We start from the raw sequence: 17,962 nt of genomic DNA, 5'->3' as shown, positions 1-17,962 counted from the left end.
AGAAAATATATGTAGTTTTTGTTTTATTATTGAAAATTATATATATAAATTATGAAGAGAACAAACTTGAGAAATAATTACATATTAGATGTTCATGCAAAAAACAGGTTGAGTTGAGTGGAGACCAACTTTGTTCAATAGTTATCCCTGAGCCTTCTTAATTGTAATGACAAAAGTATGTTTAACGGGAAATTGTTGGGTTAAAAAAAATATTAGACCAAAATCTGTTAGAATTAAATTTATTCCAGGAATGAAAATTCAAGTGTTAAGAAAATTACGAGATTTATTTATTATCTTGAAAGAAATGATAGAAAAAAATTCCTAAATATTTCTTAATATATAATATGAAAAAAAAATTATTTAAAATAGATCTTTTAATATTGCATGTAAAAAATAAATAAAATATAAAAGTTCTGGATGCAACAGCTAGAATCAGGCCAATACTTTTAGTATATTTGGTAGCTTTAAAAAAAAAATTAATTAAAAAATAAATAAAAATTAGCAGCAAAAAAATGAGATCAAAATTAATTTAAAAAAATTAAATTTAAAATAAAAAAAAGAAATACAAATAAAAATAATATGATCATGAATACAATGACATATTATATATAATACCTAGATGATTCATTCATTAAAATGCATTTTTAAGCGTCGTTAAAAGCAAATCAGCTGGACCCGCCATTTTGGTAACACATATAGTATTCGTCAAAAATTAATATTAAATTGATAACTTGCTTCCTTATTATCTCGATGATCCGGTAATTCTTTAATAAAGTTTGCATCAGATATAGGAATAAATTAGGCTCTCGTTTAAAATTTTAATAATGATTAGTATAACCAAGATGGCGTTTCCAGCTGATTTGCATTGATGTACACTTTTAATAAATGAATCTATGTCATTGCATGAATATGATCTGAAGACATAGGCGTAGCCAGGATTTTTCTAAGGGGGAAGCCCCCAGATTCCATTTTGGGCGGGCCTTCGGCACGTTTTTGCCTTTGCCGAGTTTTCTTAGTCTATATATAGCCATAAAATATTTTTACAAGATAGAAAGATTATTTGAATAAAAAATAAGCCTGGAACAAAGATGAAATATATTTTTATTAGTTTATATAAAATATGCGTGGAAATAATTTATTCTAAACAAGTATAAGAAATTTCTTTATAAAAAGTAAGTAAACTTATAGTTGATATTCCACTATTATATAGAATTGAATTGGTTACAAAATATTAGATAAAATTCCACTTTTACATACATATTTGACATAGAATATATTACAGTTAATATTTTAATAAAGTTTACTAATCAATGTTTTTGATGATAAATATAAGCAACAATTTGCTTTCAATTATTTAACGCCATCTATTTATTTAAATAAAAAATGAAGAATTATTCTTCATATCATTCATCCCACAATGGATTTAACTTATTGGTTAATAATGCTTACTACCAAGCAGTGGCGTAGCTAGGAATTTTCCTTAGAGGGGGTCCATATATAAAAGCCTGGGGGCTTCGCCCCCAGACCCCCTTTTACGGGCCTTCGGCCCTTTTGCCCGGCCTTCGGCCGGGTTTATCTTAAAAATCATATTGGTTTTTCTTATAAAATAAAAGTCCTAGAATTATTAATTATTTTAATTAGTGTTGTTAAACGGCTCGACTTGAGCTGATTTTTATAAACAGCTAACTCAATATTTTTGCCAAAAAATATTGTTCAAGCCTAGAGATTTCTCGAATAATATAAAACTTGTATCTCCATGAGCAAAATTTTCTGGCTAATATATTGAGTTAGCCATATCGGCTAAAATTGAGCCACTAATTTTAATTAAAATAACACATTGACACAATTTTATTGATATACGTTTCATTTTATTATACTTTTAGAAGTTATTTACAAATAAAAAGCGATTATTTAAAATATAAATATTATATTGATTTAATTATAAATATTATATTGCTTTAATTATAAATATTATATTGCTTTAATTATAAATATTATATTGCCTTAATTATAAATATTAGTATTACACATATAAATTGCTTTAATTATAAATATTATATTGCCTTAATTATAAATGATATATTTTATAATTAGTAAACACATTAAAACTATAGATTAAAAAATAAATGTTTTTTTTAAACTGTAAATTTAAGTCGATATCCTTCAAAGTGAAAAAATCAAAATTGTGTTGGCAATATTTTTTTACCAATATATGATAGATGTTTAAAATTAATATTGAGAAACCTAGGCTAATAATCATAGATGACATGTTAGCTTTGGAACCAACTTTTGATTATTATAAGTATAAAGTAATAGACTATATCACTTGTAGTAGGTGATGGTTCTAAATGATCTAGTATAATTGGTTGTCTATTATCCTTTAGTTTTCTGGAGTATGTGGGAATTGCTAAGATTTTAAATAAATATAATTTAAATAAGACTAATACCTGACATGAGTGGAACTTCATTTCCATTTAAATTCTCCCTAGATTTTTTATATATCTAAAATTTTAATGTAAATATTAATAAGTAATTGATTACATTACATTTATTAGATAGTGATTTGTTGTGACTTAGTGTATTTTTTTGTTTGTTATCACTATTTTTTTTACCCCTTGGTGTGAATATTAATTGAGATATTCCTATAAAAATAAATTAAAATAAAACAACATATTAGATAACCTTTAAATTCTAAATTGATACAGCCTATAATATTTTGTTGACTACTATCATTCTTCTTCAATGTGATACTTGATATACCTAAAATTATGATATAAATATTTAAAGGTAATAGTTAACATTACTTTTACTAGGTAGAGATTTGAAGTGATCAAGTGTATTTAGCTTATTTTTATCATAATTTTTTATAGAGTATCTAGGTATTTCTAAAATTTAAATGAATACATTTAAATAAGGTCATATAAGTTCATAAAATACCTGAGGTGAGTGGTAAATTGTTGCTTATGGTATCAAGTTCATCATTAAAATTCTGATTTTCTATATTAATTGGTGATTCCTTTAAATAAGGTCATTATAAAATACCTGATGTGGGTGGTAAATTGTTGCTTATGGTATCAAGTTCATCATTAAAATTTTGATTTTCTATATTAATTAGTGATTCATTTAAATAAGGTCATTATAAAATACCTGATGTGGGTGGTAAATTGTTGCTTATGATATCAAGTTCATCATTAAAATTTTGATTTTCTATATTAATTAGTGATTTGGTGTGTTCATTTTGTTGACTATCATCATTTTTATTAAATGTAATACTTGATATATCTAAATCTATAATAAAAAATATTTAAATCTTAATAGATTATATTACTTGTACTAGGTAGTGATTTTATATGGTCTTTGGGTATATAAATGAGTGTATCAAGATCATTTTCTTCCCTCCCACGTTTGGGTATATCTTATAAATGTCAAAATATTTTGGTTAGCCAAAATTATTTAAAATAATAAATTACCCAAAGTGGTTTGTACTGGCAATTTTAATTTAGTTAAAACTATGACTAGGTGTTTAATTTTAAATTCTAAAATAAAAATAGTTAGCTATTAATTTTTAATATTTTTTATATTAAATGTTATTTTGACCTGGTGTATTTACATCATCCTTATTATTTTCAATAGAGCCTATAATGCATAAGATATTAATTAGTACACTGGATTAAATATTTTTTAACCTCAAAAGCATGAGAAAGTAGATTATGCACTATTTTATTTCATATTATTATTTTCGAACCATATCTTCGATAAATTATAATAAATATTTTTTTAAATATGCATAAATAATATATTATTATAATTTATTAGATTATTATCAATGACTTTAAAATAATATACAGAATAATTTATATATATATATAAGTAATAATATCCTTCCACAAACATCAAAACCAGAAAAATATAAATATTCATGGTATTTATTTGATATAAAGTCACTTTTGAGTCTTTTGAACGAATAATCTAAAAAAATTGCTCTGAGGGGGGGGGGGGGGGTAGATTATGCACTTTTTTATTTCATATTATTATTTTCGAACCATATCTTGGATAATTTATAATAAATATTTTTTTAAATATGCATAAATAATATATTATTATAATTTATTAGATTATTATCAATGACTTTAAAATAATATACAGAATAATTTTTATATATATAAAAGTAATAATATCCTTCCACAAACATCAAAACCAGAAAAATATAAATATTCATGGTATTTATTTGATATAAAGTCACTTTTGAATCTTTTGAACGAATAATCTAAAAAAATTGCTCTGAGGGGGGGGGGGGGTGGGGAGTGGGGGGGGGGTAGATTATGCACTTTTTTATTTCATATTATTATTTTCGAACCATATCTTGGATAATTTATAATAAATATTTTTTTAAAAATGCATCAATAATATATTATTAAAATTAATAGATTATTATCAATGACTTTAAAATAATATACAGAATAATTTATATATATATATTTAAAATTAAAAGTAATAATATCCTTCCACAAACATCAAAACAAGAAAAATATAAATATTCATGGTATTTATTTGATATAAAGTCACTTTTGAGTCTTTTAAACGAATATTCTAAAAAAAAAATTAATTGCTCTGGGGGGGGTCCAAACCCGAAACCCCCCCCCCGTAGCTACGCCACTGCTACCAAGTCAACGTATAGCAATTTTTTAAATACCAACCAAATTTGCTAAACACCGACCAAAATTTATTAAAATGTTATAAGACCCTTATTATTTAATATATTATAATGGAATCACGTGGTCGAGTCCGGCCACCTATATATCATTCCCCCAAGGACGGAACCAGCTGGTTAGATTAAGAAAAAAAATATGATCATTGCTGGGATTCGAACCCATGATTATCTTGCCGACTAGGCCACAGAGGCTTTCAAAAATCACGATTTTTCAAATATATATTACAAATATATTTGGTAGTGCCTATCAATAAAAAATAAACAAAATACCAATTTGATAGGTTACCTTAAGGTATTAAGCATTATTAACCTACCTTATTAGATATTGACGCTACTGAAATTTTTTTCATTAACATTCTTTAAAAGATATTTTTTGATATTTATCAATATTTTATAGTCTCTGTAAAATATATAATTAACTATTGGTAAAAATTATTTGATTGCCATGCGATAATTGATAAAATTAGATATACTGTAAATCTATGACATATAATATTCCACTGTTTATTGTGCGTTGATTTTTTTAATTTAATTTATAATATAATTTTATTAATAGTTTTATAATTATATTTTACTTTTATTAAGATAAATAAATTGAAGTTATTTATTATATTATTTAGTAATTTTATGGATCTAATATTAGATAACATTTCACTTTTGACTTAAGACTTATCTTTGGCTTATATTTCATTTCTTAAAAAACATTTTTGGTTTCACTTTTTTTATATATAATGCTTTTTCCAAAAAAGTATTAATTATGATTAATAGTTTTAGTTTAAAAAAATTTATTGTTTAAGACATATGCATACATTTTTGGGGGACACAGAGTGTGGAGAGGACTAAGGGGTATATTTTTTATTAGCATAATTAAAATGATATTCACAAAAGGTAAAAATTTCTAAGGGGGGGGGGGTAGATTTTCTTCCCCCCCCCCACCTGGCTAGGCCTATGTCTGAAGCAGGGTTCCCAGGTCAAAATTTTCAAATTGCGAGAGAAATTTGGTATTATGCGGGAAAAATATGAAAATTGCGGTAGAAATATAAAAATTAAAAAAAATTTTTGCGAGCCTATCCGCCTATTATTTTTTATAATTAGTTTATATAAATACAAAATAAAATAACATCTTGATTTATTAAAATATATTAATTTATAAAAAAACCAACGATCTTTTTTAAATATAAAAGAATGTAAACAAGATAAAATTCTATAAAAAAAAACGATTTTAATTTTACAATTAAAAATATTTTATTTGCGAATGTCCCGCAAAACTACCGCAATTGGAAATCTACCGTGTATGTGTATAACATTATAGGGATAGGTGCTTAATTATCACTTATCACGTTTAAATACATAATAAGGTACTCCAAAAATAAGAAATAATACAGATGCAACTACAGTTGCGGCAATTGTAATAACTTACAGTGTTGTGATGATTTAATATACATATTGACGATTAAATTAAAACCCATCCATATAAAATTATAATCTTTGCAAAAATAATTAAAATAACAAAAGGAATAAATAAAGAAATTTCAAATAAAGTTTTATAATAGAAATTTGCAATTTGGATAAAATAAAAGAATTGAATACATAATAGTGACAATATTTATCTTTGCTAATTTAAATAAAGTTTTAAAATAAAAATTTGCAATTTGGATAAAAAAAAAAAATTTAATACATAATAATGACAATATTTATCTTTGCTAATTTAAATAAAGTTTTAAAAAGTTAAGTTCACAAAATTAGAGGGGTGCTTGATGGACACTTATTTGGAGAGACTTAACGATTATTTCTCTCAAACAATTTTATCCGGAGCAATTTATCTGATGACCTATACGATAAAATTAAGTCATTATGTACTAAGTAAGATATCAAAGATTATAAAATTTTTATTAAAAAATTAAAATTTTTATTACCCAGTCAAGATGTTTGGATATTGACTGGGAAGTTTAACCTTGCTTCACAAGGTGTTGAGGAATCTTTTTTGAATGGTTTTTTTAGAGTGTCTAAGTTAAGTAGACAGTGTAATTTTATTAATGATGTTCGCATAAAAGAAAAATTGAGAACATCTAGTTTAAATGACAATTTAAAAAATAAATTAAATAAAAATATTAACTACACATTAGACGAAATGATTGAAATAGGAAGAAAATTAGATAGTATTAACATTAAATCAGAAAGTGACAAATTTAATAAAAATAATGACAATAATAGGAATAATGATAAGAATTTAGATATCCAAAGTACTTCTAATAGGAATGAGATTAATAGTAACTATAATAGACCTAATTATTATTCGAGGCAAAATTTTGACAGTAGGAATAGAAATTATGATGATAACAATTTTAGTAATGTTAACGACAACAGGAATAGGAATTTTAGTAATGTTAGAAACAATAATTATTATAATAATAATAACTATAGAAATAATCAGTTTAATGATAGTAACTATCAAAATTACAATTATCGGTATAACAATAGCAACAGAAACTTTCATAATAATAATTATCTATCTTATAACAACAACTATGGTAGGAACCACGCCTGGTTTAATTATAATCAGAGGAGACAGATTCAATGTGACGATCAAAATCATAATAATTACCGATCTTACAACAACAATTCAAATAATTATGAAGGAAACAACAGGTGGCATAGTAATGATAACCAAGGAAAACAAATCGAATATGACGATCGTAATCGGTGGAAGGATTTTAATCAAAGAAAACGAATCCAGTATGATAATCAAAACTTCTGCGATAGCAATAATTGTAATATGAACATTGAAGAAGTTGGGGAAAATAAAGTTGGCACTGCCAAAGACAATAATGAGAATGATTACAATGTCAACAACCTGGCTGAAAATACAGACAAAGATGATGACAGTGCTTTTAAAACTACTTTGAAAGTAAATAATGTTACTACAACTATGCAGGTTGACACTGGATCAAAGTATACCATCATACCTCATGATATGGCTAAAAAAATTGGTATAAGAGAAATAAAGAAATCCAGATTGCGGCTTACAGCCTACGACGGAAACCTGATTAAAATCATTAAAGTAAGTTATGAAGGAATCACTAAATATTTATTAGCAGTAGTTGTAGAGTCGAGAAAGAACGCGTTATTAGGAAGAATCTGGATCAATGCTTTTAAAAATATTTTAAATAAATTCATAGGAAATGTCGACACCAATTATGAAGATGAAAAAAGATTGTGAATCCAAATTGACTAGCGAACCAATTAACAAAGTAAATGTCAAATTACATTTAAGATGTGAGGCCCAACCTAAAATAATACCACCAAGACATACCGTATTCAAAGATTGATCTTGTGGGCGAAGAACTGAATAGATGGATACACGAAAAAATTATTGAGCCTGTAAATGATGTGCGATGGGCGAGCCCTATAACCGCTGTATACAAAGATGATGGGAGTATCAGGCTTTGCGCAGATTTTAAAGACACTATAAACCCAGCTCTCGAAGACTTTAGATACCCACTTCCACGTATAAATGATCTTATAGCTAAACTTTCAGAAGGAAAAAATTTACAAAAATCGATTTCAAAAATGCTTTTATACAAGTTCCGATTGATAAAAATAGCATAAAATTTTTGACTATATCCACACATAAGGGATACTACCAATTTACCAGACTTCCTTTTGGGTTGAAAACTTCATCTGCTATATTCCAACAAATCATGGATCAAATTTTCGGTGATATGAAAGATGTTATATTTTATATTGATGACTTATTAATAACTGGAAATAACGATGAAGCACATTTTAACAACATCAAAAAGGTGTTTGAGAGAATATTATCGTACGGGTTAGTACCTAACTTCGCCAAAAGTTTATTTTTAAAAACAAAGTGAGGTTCCTGGGTCATGATATTGACGCCAAGGGGATTCATGCTAATCACGACAAAATTAAAGCAATAATTAATATCCCAAAACCAAAATTAGCTGCTGAATTATCAACATTTCTAGGAATGGCTGGCTACTATAGAAAATTTTGAACAATTTTGCATAAATAGCCGATCCTCTATATAAAATCGTCAACAAAGAAAAATGGGCTTGGAACTTAGAACACTCTAAAAGTTTTAATAATTTTAAGAAGTTGTTTAGTCTTCCTCCTGCTTTGACATATTTTACCCCTGAATTACCTATAGGGATAGCCACTGACGCATCTAAATGTGGTTTAGGAGCCGAATTATTTCATACTGAAAAAGACGGTAAAGAAAAACCTATAGCTTTCGCGTCGAGAACTTTATTAAAATCCGAATTGAATTGCATTAATATTGAGCGTGAGGCTCTCGCTATTATGTTCGCTATAAAGAGGTTCCAGGAATACTTAATCGACACTATACAATTATTACTGACCATAAACCTCTTGTTCACATCTTTACCAAGGGTCTTAAGGATAATAGTACCATGTCCTTAAGACTCCAGAAGTGGAACATAACATTAGGATGGTATGATTTTAATATAAAGTATAAAGCCGGTAAATATAACGTTGTTCCTGATTGTCTCTCGAGATTGCCACAAGAATGTCATGATGAAGTTGTTGAAAATATCACTATAATAAATGACTATGGGGATTTACCTATCAATTTCAATCAAATTCGTGTGCTATAACACATTTGCATACCACGACTCTCCTAAGAAGGACGGAAGTGTGGACAAAAATATTAGAACTAATGATAAAAATTTTGTAAAACCGATTCCTAGACCGATACGAAGTAGACAAAAACCTGTTTATCTAAAAGATTATATAACTTAAAATATTAAAATATGTAAAAATAAATTAAACTAACAATCTTGTTGATTTATCATCCTTTTATTATTCTAACATCCAAATGTGATCAATTCTCCGATTATTCATATATTCCAACAATAATAATGATAATAATAATTTTGAAAAATTGATAATAATAACCACTGTGTACTATAAGCAAGCTACATGACAAAATTACGATTTATAACTTACGATAAGGATATCAAGCTTACGATTTAAACAAGCCAACGATTAAGATGACTTATACAACAACTTGACAACCTGATAAATCATTTGGACGACATATAACAGCTCATATGGATTATGGGAAGGTTTTTCAGAAGAAGGGGAATGTTAATCGAGATTGACTTTTTAAATTTGTTTAACTTAAATTACTTTTATTTTAAACATTTTAGCCTTTAACTATGTATTTCGTTTTATTTGTTTTTCTATAATACATATATATATACCCAGGCTTGTTAACCGATCTTTTTAAAACTATCGAATCCCGATCACGATCTTTTCAAAAAAAGAGGATCGAAATCCAGGATCGACCTTTTTTTTAAAAAAAAGAGGATCGAAATCCAGGATCGACCTTTTTTTATAAAAAAGAGGATCGAAATCCAGGATCGACCTTTTTTTTCTATTTAAATCTCTGAAAGAAATTTCTGACCGATACAAAATTAACTAATATATGTTATAAATTTATTGTAATTGAATAATAATATAATATAACCGATGCAAAATTAACTAATATAAAAATAAATTAAATATGGTAGAAATTTATTGTAATTGTGTAATAATAAATATAACAATTATAATATTTTTATTTATAATTAAAATTAGCTTTTAATAATAAAATTTTTTATAAATTATCATCATTTAAACATCCGCATCTTTCATTTAGAACATGTTTAGCTTTACTAAACAAGCGCTCCACAGGAGTGCTTGATGGCAAAGGTGTATTATATTCAATAAATATAATTAATATAAGTATTAAAAATATTCATGAAATCATCATTTGAATAAAAAAATTTTTTAACGGAACATTCTGTACAATATTTTTCCCCAAAAAAGCATCAATGTCATCCATACATTCATTTGAGGTATCAGCATATGGCTATTCCTGCATATTTTCCAAATGGGCAACTAATCTTTCTTTTACCATCATATTTTGTGGCAGATTAATATAAGGCCAATTAAGTTTAAATTTAGGGTGAATCATGGCTGCTAAAATGTTACTGTCTTCATACAGGGAAGGAAATCTATATTATGAAATGATAATTAATTTATTATTAAATAAGTGTTCATTTTATTCATATAAATCAAATCAAGTATCTGCAAAACTTAACCCTTTTAAATTTTACAGTCAAGTCTGGCAAATCATCTGTATGGTATTTATTTATATTTGGGTCATATCATAAATATTGATTAAATGTAAACTTAATATTTTATATACAAAGAAATTAACATTGTAATTTATTTACAAAGAATATTAATCAAAATATTAGCTTAAAATTCAAATAATCTAATAAATTTTTAATGTCTTCAAAGGCCCATTAATATTTTACTAGATATCAGAGGTTTAGTAGAACTGGCCTGTTAAAAATATTTTACTAAATTTGCCAGATCTTTGCAATTTTTTAATAAATTTTGCAGATATCTGTTAATATAAAATAATTGCATAAAAAATATTACCTTTTAACAATACCTTTAAGAACACTATCTACAAGGGGCTGACAATACCGCAGGCAGCTAAATTTCGTTAATTTATCTATCAATATCGATAGAACGGGAGTTAGATATTCCTGCTCCATATTATCCTCCCGTTCCAAGATTTTTAACGAGATCGCCAAAGGTTCCATAACCTATAAAATTTAAATTTATTTAGAGAATATCATTGTATTACTGTTGCATACTCTTTAACAAAAAAACATTCCTCTTGCCTAAACATTGCAAATTCAATTTGATCACATACTTTTTCTACTTCTGAAAACTTTTCAGAAAGCATCTTATCTATTAATTTCATGGATTGGTAATAAGAAATCCATCTTGTCTTATTGGGAGCTATTAAATATCTTCCCAATAGAATCTTCTAAATCTATAATGGACATTTACATTAACCTATTAAAATAAATATTAATTTATTATTATAAATTTATATTAAATAACTTGTAAGAGCTCTAAATCTCGTAAAATTTAGGAAATGAATAAATATATCTATAAAATAAATGGTGGAATGGAAGTTGATAAAATATGAAGATAGATTTTTTTTTTTTAAATAATATTTTAATTTAATTTTCAAAATTTTTATTTTATTTATTGCTTTTTAAGTAAAAAATTAATTTTTAAAAAGATCGGGATCGAATTTTAAACAAAATGATCTCGATCCTCAATTTTAGTCAGAATCATAAATCTCGTAAAATTGACAAATTTGCGATCGAATCCAAGATCGTCGATCTTTTGATTCGATCTTTTAACAACTCTGTATATACCTTATTTTATATTTATTTTAAGTATCATATTTAGTTTTAGATCTATTATAATAATCTTCAAAAAACGTCAATCAAATTTAGCCAATAGTTTTTTTTAAAAACATATTTGTTCAATAAAAATGATTATAGCGTAATCGGTCCAATAGTAATCACCTTACCAAGCTCAGCATTTATACACTTACCATTTCATTCACTTCACATATCAAAGCAATGGTATCCAGCAACCAAGTATAATTTTTTCAGTTCTTATATATAATTATATTATTTTTATTAGATTCTTCAACATAACCCAACTACCAATATAAGAAAAAACAAACCAAGTTAAAAAGCAGAATAAGCAAAATGCATTGTTAACATCATTCCAGAGGTATGTGATGCTATATGGAAAACTTTAAAAGATATTCATATGCCAGTTCCAATTAGAGAACATTGGGAGAAGGTATTATAAATTTAGATATATTAATATATTTTTAGATTGCACAAAAACATTTTGACCTGGCTCATTAGATGGTAAGCACTTTATATCAAAGTAAATTTTTAAAATTAATAAATAATTTTTAATTATTATAGAGTTAGAAAAACCAATATCAAACACCTTAAAAAACTATGAAACCTTATTCTATGAAAAATACCAGTCCAGAAGCAAAACATTATAAGTTAAGTAGTGATTGAATGCACATTTGGCATAACTATTGATAAGTTTGCCATTAATTCTAAATCTATAAAGTGCTCAGTTGAAAATGCCTGTAAAATATATTATTGATTATGAAAAAATTGAATAAACACCTATAATATTATACCTATTCCTGAAAATTTAGGGATCAGTAGAACTTTAACGCATCAAGTACCAATTCAAGCGGAATAAGATATTTATTTAAAGACTATTTTAATTCTTGAATATATGATAAATTTAACATTTGATATCATTATATATTAAACTAGCTGATAGCCCATCAAGATTAATGGGGAATAATTTTCTCCTTTATTCAATGATGGATAATTAGAAATTTTCCTATTTAATGGGATCTTATTCAGAAATTTTATTAAGATCAGGGGTTATTTTAAAATTTTTCTAAAATTGCAAATAAATGAATAAAAATTTAGTTCAAATGATTTTTTATTGTGCACATAAATTAAAATTACTAATGATGGGCTAAATATAATTAGCACTGCCTAACCTACTATTGACTCTTAACCAAGTTCAAGAATCTATGAGTCATAAGTATGGATTCTTCCTTTTATCTGACTATTTAAATTTTTAATTTTTATAGGTAAATTTTAACTATATAGATGAATAACAATAAAAAATACAAATTCTCTTTCACCTAATAATCCCATCCTTTCAATAAAAAAGGTAACCTTATTTTCCATATTCTTTTTAATTTAATATTCATTTTTTTTAAAATTCAATCAATAAAGGATAGTAATAATTTGTTCTATTAAGCACTAACAAACCTATCATTGAACCCTTAAACCAATACAAAAATTTTCATGACTCAGTTATTCAGACTTTAGATTTTTATTAGTAAATTTATACCCTATTTTTTGTGACATAATAATTTGCTATGTTATTTATATATTAAGTTATCTATATTATTTTATATAGATAAGAATAACAATAAATTCTCATATACCTAGGAATCCTATCTTTTCAAAAAAATATGATATTCTTTTTTATACATTTATTTTAAGATAAGTCAATTTAAATTATATCTCACAACAGAGAAAGGATCAAATTCAATAATATAAAATTTACATCTATTATTCTATTCAAACAAAATAATTTAATTACTCTTTGCTTTCAACTATTCTTTTGTAAAAAGTTAAATTTAAAAAAATTAATATTTTAAATAGCAATAAATAATAATTAAACAAAAAAGTTAAATTTAAAAAAATTAATATTTTAAATAGCAATAAATAATAATTAAACAAAATATAAAACCTTTTTAGAAATGAGAATAGTTGGAGGCAAATTAATAATATAATCATTTTGTTTGTATAGATGTAAATTTTATATTTTTAAATTTGATCCTTTCTCTGTCTCTGTTAGATTAAATTGAAATGGACTTATCCTAAAATAAATAGAAAATAAGAAAAAGAAAAAAAAATTTGTTGTGTGGTGTTCGTTGCTGGATAGTCATTACTGACTAGTTTTTGCCTATTCACTGGAATCTTCACCTATTTAAACAATTTGCGGTAAACCCTTTAGTTTTTTCTTATTTTCATGAATAAATTCTAATCTCGATTGATATGAACACATTCTCAATTATTGTTAGTAACTATCAAGGTTTACATTTGATGTTCAACTTAAAATTAGCCACCACCCACCCTTAAAGTAATTAAATTATTTTTGCAGTTCTTGGGTATAGGCTTTTGTTTTGCCCATTTCTTTTTGTTTATTAGCCTATAGACGTTTAAGCAACAGTTCTCGGACTGTTGCGCGTACAAGTACGTGCGGCTTGCCCACAAACGTGTGAAGGGCTCCTCATTTTTCTCCCCTTAATTAACTATCCAGTTTGATGGATTTTTGAGGAAAACCTAGCGTAGCTCTGTTGTATCCACAACCAGAGGGCGAAAACGCTTTTATCACGTATCACGTAATCAATGCTCTTGATAATAAAAATAGCAACAATTTGCATTCAGATATTTAACGCCATCTATTTATTTTAAATAAAAAATGATATTAAAATTAATTTTCATATTATTCATCCCACAATGTCTTTAAAAGATATTTTCTGATGTCCTTATCAATATTTTATAGTTTTCGGTAAAATATATAATTTGCTATATTGGAAAAATTACTTGATTGTCATATGACAATTGATAAAATTAGATATCTACGACATATAATATTTAACTTTTTGTATTGTGCTTTAATTTTTTTTTATTTAATTAATGATTTAATTCTATCAATAGTTTTATAATTATATTTTACTTTTATTAAGATAAATAAATTAAAATTTGCCTTATATTTTTCAACACAATATATTAGCCATGATAAAAAATAATAGTTTTATTTTGATAATATAATTATAAATACAATATAATAGAGCGATAAAAAAAATAAATTTATAAAAAATTTTTCTTATTAATTTTTAATAATAATTGCTTTTCAAAATTTTCATCTGATAGGCATGAACGCTTGTCAGTTAATACAGCGTTAGCTATACTAAAAACTCGCTCAACAGGGGCAGATGAAGGGATTGCGGTGTTATACTTGATAAATTCTTTTAAAAGGGGGAATTTATTAAAAACATTTAATGTTTTATCCATTGTTTCAAAAAATTGAGCTATGTTATCATCCTCCAATCTGCCCTCTTCTTTCTCGTCAAAAAAAAAGGATATCTCGGAATTAATTTTAAAACAGTGAAATATTTTTGATATTTGGGCCATGGTAATTCTAATTCATCTAATATTGAATTTTGATTTTCAGAATCTGATGATGAAATATTTATATCCATGCAAATGCTAATCTATTAAATTAAAATATAAAATATTCAAATTAATAAACTTTAATCTTATCTTCTCTAGCAGTAGCACTATGATACGTTAATTGCAATATGAAAGAGGAAAAAGTAAAAACAGCTGATTAAAAAATATAAGACTTTTTTGTTAAAAAATTGGATTAAATATTAATTTTTCAAATAAATAAAAATATAAGACTTTTTTGTTAAAAAATGCGGATTAATATTAATTTTTCAAATAAATAAAAATAAAAAGTGTTTTTAAAATTGAACGAACGTAAAATTGAACGCGTTCATCAAAGAAAAGGAACGCGTTCACGTTCAAAGTTCGTCAAAAAAAGGAACGCCGTTCATCACCTTTTTTCAAAAAAACGAACTTCGTTCACGAACGCGTTCATTTTGAACGCGTTCGTTTACAACACTATTATTTAATAATTTTATGGATCTATAATTAATAATTATAATACATTTCACTTTTGTCTTAAGTATCTTTGGCTTATATTCTATTTCTTATAAAACATTTTTGGCTCACTTTTTTTATATATAAATGCTTTTTCCCAAAAATGTATAAATTATAATGTTGTAAACGAAGGCGTTCAAAATGAACGCGTTCGTGAACGAAGTTCGTTTTTTTGAAAAAAGGTGATGAACGGCGTTCCTTTTTTTTGACGAACTTTGAACGGGAACGCGTTCCTTTTCTTTGATGAACGTGTTCAATTTTACGTTCGTTCAATTTTAAAAACACTTTTTATTTTTATTTATTTGAAAAATTAATATTAATCCGCATTTTTTAACAAAAAAGTCTTATATTTTTATTTATTTGAAAATTTAATATTTAATTCAATTTTTTAACAAAAAAGTCTTATATTTTTTAATCAGCTGTTTTTACTTTTTACTCTTTCATATTGCTATTAAGGTACCATAACGTGCTACTGCTAGAGAAGATAAGATTAAAGTTTATTAATTTGAATATTTTATATTTTAATTTAATAGATTAGCATTTGCATAGATATAAATATTTCATCATCAGATTCTGAAAATCAAAATTCAATATTAGATGAATTAGAATTACCAGGACAAATATCAAAAATATTTCACTGTTTTAAAATCAAAAGGTAATTCAATAGTTACCAAATGTAAAATGTGTCCAAAAATTATTATATCAGTGTCAACATCTTCAAGCTTCAATTTAAAAAGACATCTGATTGTAACATTAATTATTTTATATTATATAATATGTATAACTATATAGCCAGTTAATAATTTATTTTAATTGTTCTAAGTAAAAATAATTACATAATATATATATATAAATTTAATTATAATAAGGCATTTTAATATTAGTATTAGTCCATTCTTAGCATAGATATGAAAGGGAAACTAGTATTTTTATGGGAGCTAATTTTGTTTGTCAATGTATTTAAAATAGGGGAAAATAAGATATATACTGTGATATGTAAAATTTTAAAAAACATAAATATTAAAAAGAATATATTTTTGTCAAGAAAATGAAAAAGATTCTTTTCAGACTAGTTAAAAATGTCAAAAAGTACTGAGTACAAGATACAAAAGGATCTTGTATCTTAGATACAAGTATTTGTGGTACTGCCAAACACTGATTTTAGAATTATTTTATAAGTCATAACTTTGCTATTACCAATTTAATAAAATAATATTATCTGTAGCATAATTTATCAAAAATTCCTTTAATTACTGATTTTAGAATTATTTTATAAGTCATAATTTTGCTATTACCAATTTAATAAAATAATATTATCTGTAGCATAATTTATCAAAAATTCCTTAATTTTTACAGAGTTCTCATGATAGTATGATGCAAGAAATTAATGATCATTTAACAAATTATAGTGATACAATTAAAAAAAAGTAAAGGCTGAGAAATTATAACAATAGACACTCTTAAATTATAAAAAAAATGCATCAAAAGTGATTCAATCACAAATTGATGATGCAATAATTAACTTCATTATAGAAGAACTAGAGCCTTTTAATATTGTTGAAAAACCTGTTTGTAAAAATGATAACCACATTACAACCAAATAAAAAGGTTATGTCACGCCCGACCCTTGTGTCAAAAATATCAAAAGATTATAATATCATGATAGATAAAATGATAACTTGTTTAGGCAATCAAACAATTCTTTGCATCACAGCAGATTCATGGTCATCATACCATCGGTATTTTGTACATTAAACTTTGAATATATCAATTTGTTTATATTATTAGTTCGTTTTTAGGCATGATTCTACACTTGTTAGATGCTGTCATTTTAGAAAGAAAATCGGCATGCTTAGCTTGCCAAAGGCTAACTAGCAAACACACATATGATTATTTAGCTGAAACAATTTCAAACCTTCTAAAGAAATTTAAAATACATAATAAGGTAACATTATGTGTCACTGATAATGCAAGAAACTTTTTAAAGGCCTTTAGGTATAAATAAATAGTCTATATTTTAATTTTTATATTTAAAAAAAATTATAGATTATTTGAG

The 17,962-nt window shown here is 25.3% G+C and overlaps 2 protein-coding genes and 1 long non-coding RNA gene across 3 annotated transcripts; 2 read left to right on the top strand and 1 right to left on the bottom strand.

The window, feature by feature from the left end:
• Positions 1-2,124: 2,124 nt before the first annotated feature.
• On the bottom strand, positions 2,125-4,874 carry LOC135924308 (dr1-associated corepressor homolog). The gene is made up of 10 exons (XM_065459362.1): positions 4,871-4,874; positions 3,335-3,415; positions 3,148-3,288; positions 3,043-3,102; positions 2,938-2,997; positions 2,805-2,885; positions 2,683-2,760; positions 2,547-2,642; positions 2,448-2,502; positions 2,125-2,407 (listed from the first exon to the last, which is right to left on the bottom strand). The coding sequence occupies exons 1-9, from the start codon at positions 4,872-4,874 to the stop codon at positions 2,495-2,497; spliced, it is 609 nt and encodes a 202-aa protein (XP_065315434.1). The 3' UTR covers positions 2,125-2,407; positions 2,448-2,494.
• Positions 4,875-6,842: 1,968 nt separating this feature from the next.
• On the top strand, positions 6,843-9,154 carry LOC135924307 (glycosyltransferase-like protein gnt14). The gene is made up of 5 exons (XM_065459361.1): positions 6,843-7,772; positions 7,891-7,962; positions 8,036-8,219; positions 8,297-8,563; positions 8,748-9,154. The coding sequence occupies exons 1-5, from the start codon at positions 6,843-6,845 to the stop codon at positions 9,152-9,154; spliced, it is 1,860 nt and encodes a 619-aa protein (XP_065315433.1).
• A 3,212-nt stretch (positions 9,155-12,366) lies between these two features.
• On the top strand, positions 12,367-12,622 carry LOC135923385 (uncharacterized). The gene is made up of 3 exons (XR_010571204.1): positions 12,367-12,421; positions 12,457-12,511; positions 12,553-12,622. It is a non-coding gene; the product is annotated as an uncharacterized LOC135923385 (long non-coding RNA).
• The last annotated feature ends 5,340 nt before the right edge of the window (positions 12,623-17,962 follow it).

Source organism: Gordionus sp. m RMFG-2023, chromosome 2 (genome assembly GCF_954871325.1).
Source record: "Gordionus sp. m RMFG-2023 chromosome 2, tfGorSpeb1-WG-v2, whole genome shotgun sequence".
Classification (NCBI taxonomy): Eukaryota; Metazoa; Nematomorpha; class Gordioida; order Chordodea; family Parachordodidae; genus Gordionus; species Gordionus sp. m RMFG-2023.
This window is presented reverse-complemented; position numbering and strand designations above follow the sequence as displayed.

Excerpts from the sequence above, each read along its gene's own strand:
- LOC135924308 (XM_065459362.1), bottom strand. Across the intron at positions 2,761-2,804 it reads CAAATCTCTACCTAGTAAAA|GTATATCAAGTATCACATTG; the intron begins GTAATGTTAACT and ends TCATAATTTTAG. Across the intron at positions 2,643-2,682 it reads TATCAATTTAGAATTTAAAG|GAATATCTCAATTAATATTC; the intron begins GTTATCTAATAT and ends TTATTTTTATAG.
- LOC135924307 (XM_065459361.1), top strand. The coding sequence starts at position 6,843 with ATGATTGAAATAGGAAGAAAATTAGATAGTATTAACATTAAATCAGAA. Across the intron at positions 7,773-7,890 it reads ACCTGATTAAAATCATTAAA|GAAATGTCGACACCAATTAT; the intron begins GTAAGTTATGAA and ends ATAAATTCATAG. Across the intron at positions 8,220-8,296 it reads CTTTAGATACCCACTTCCAC|TTCCGATTGATAAAAATAGC; the intron begins GTATAAATGATC and ends CTTTTATACAAG.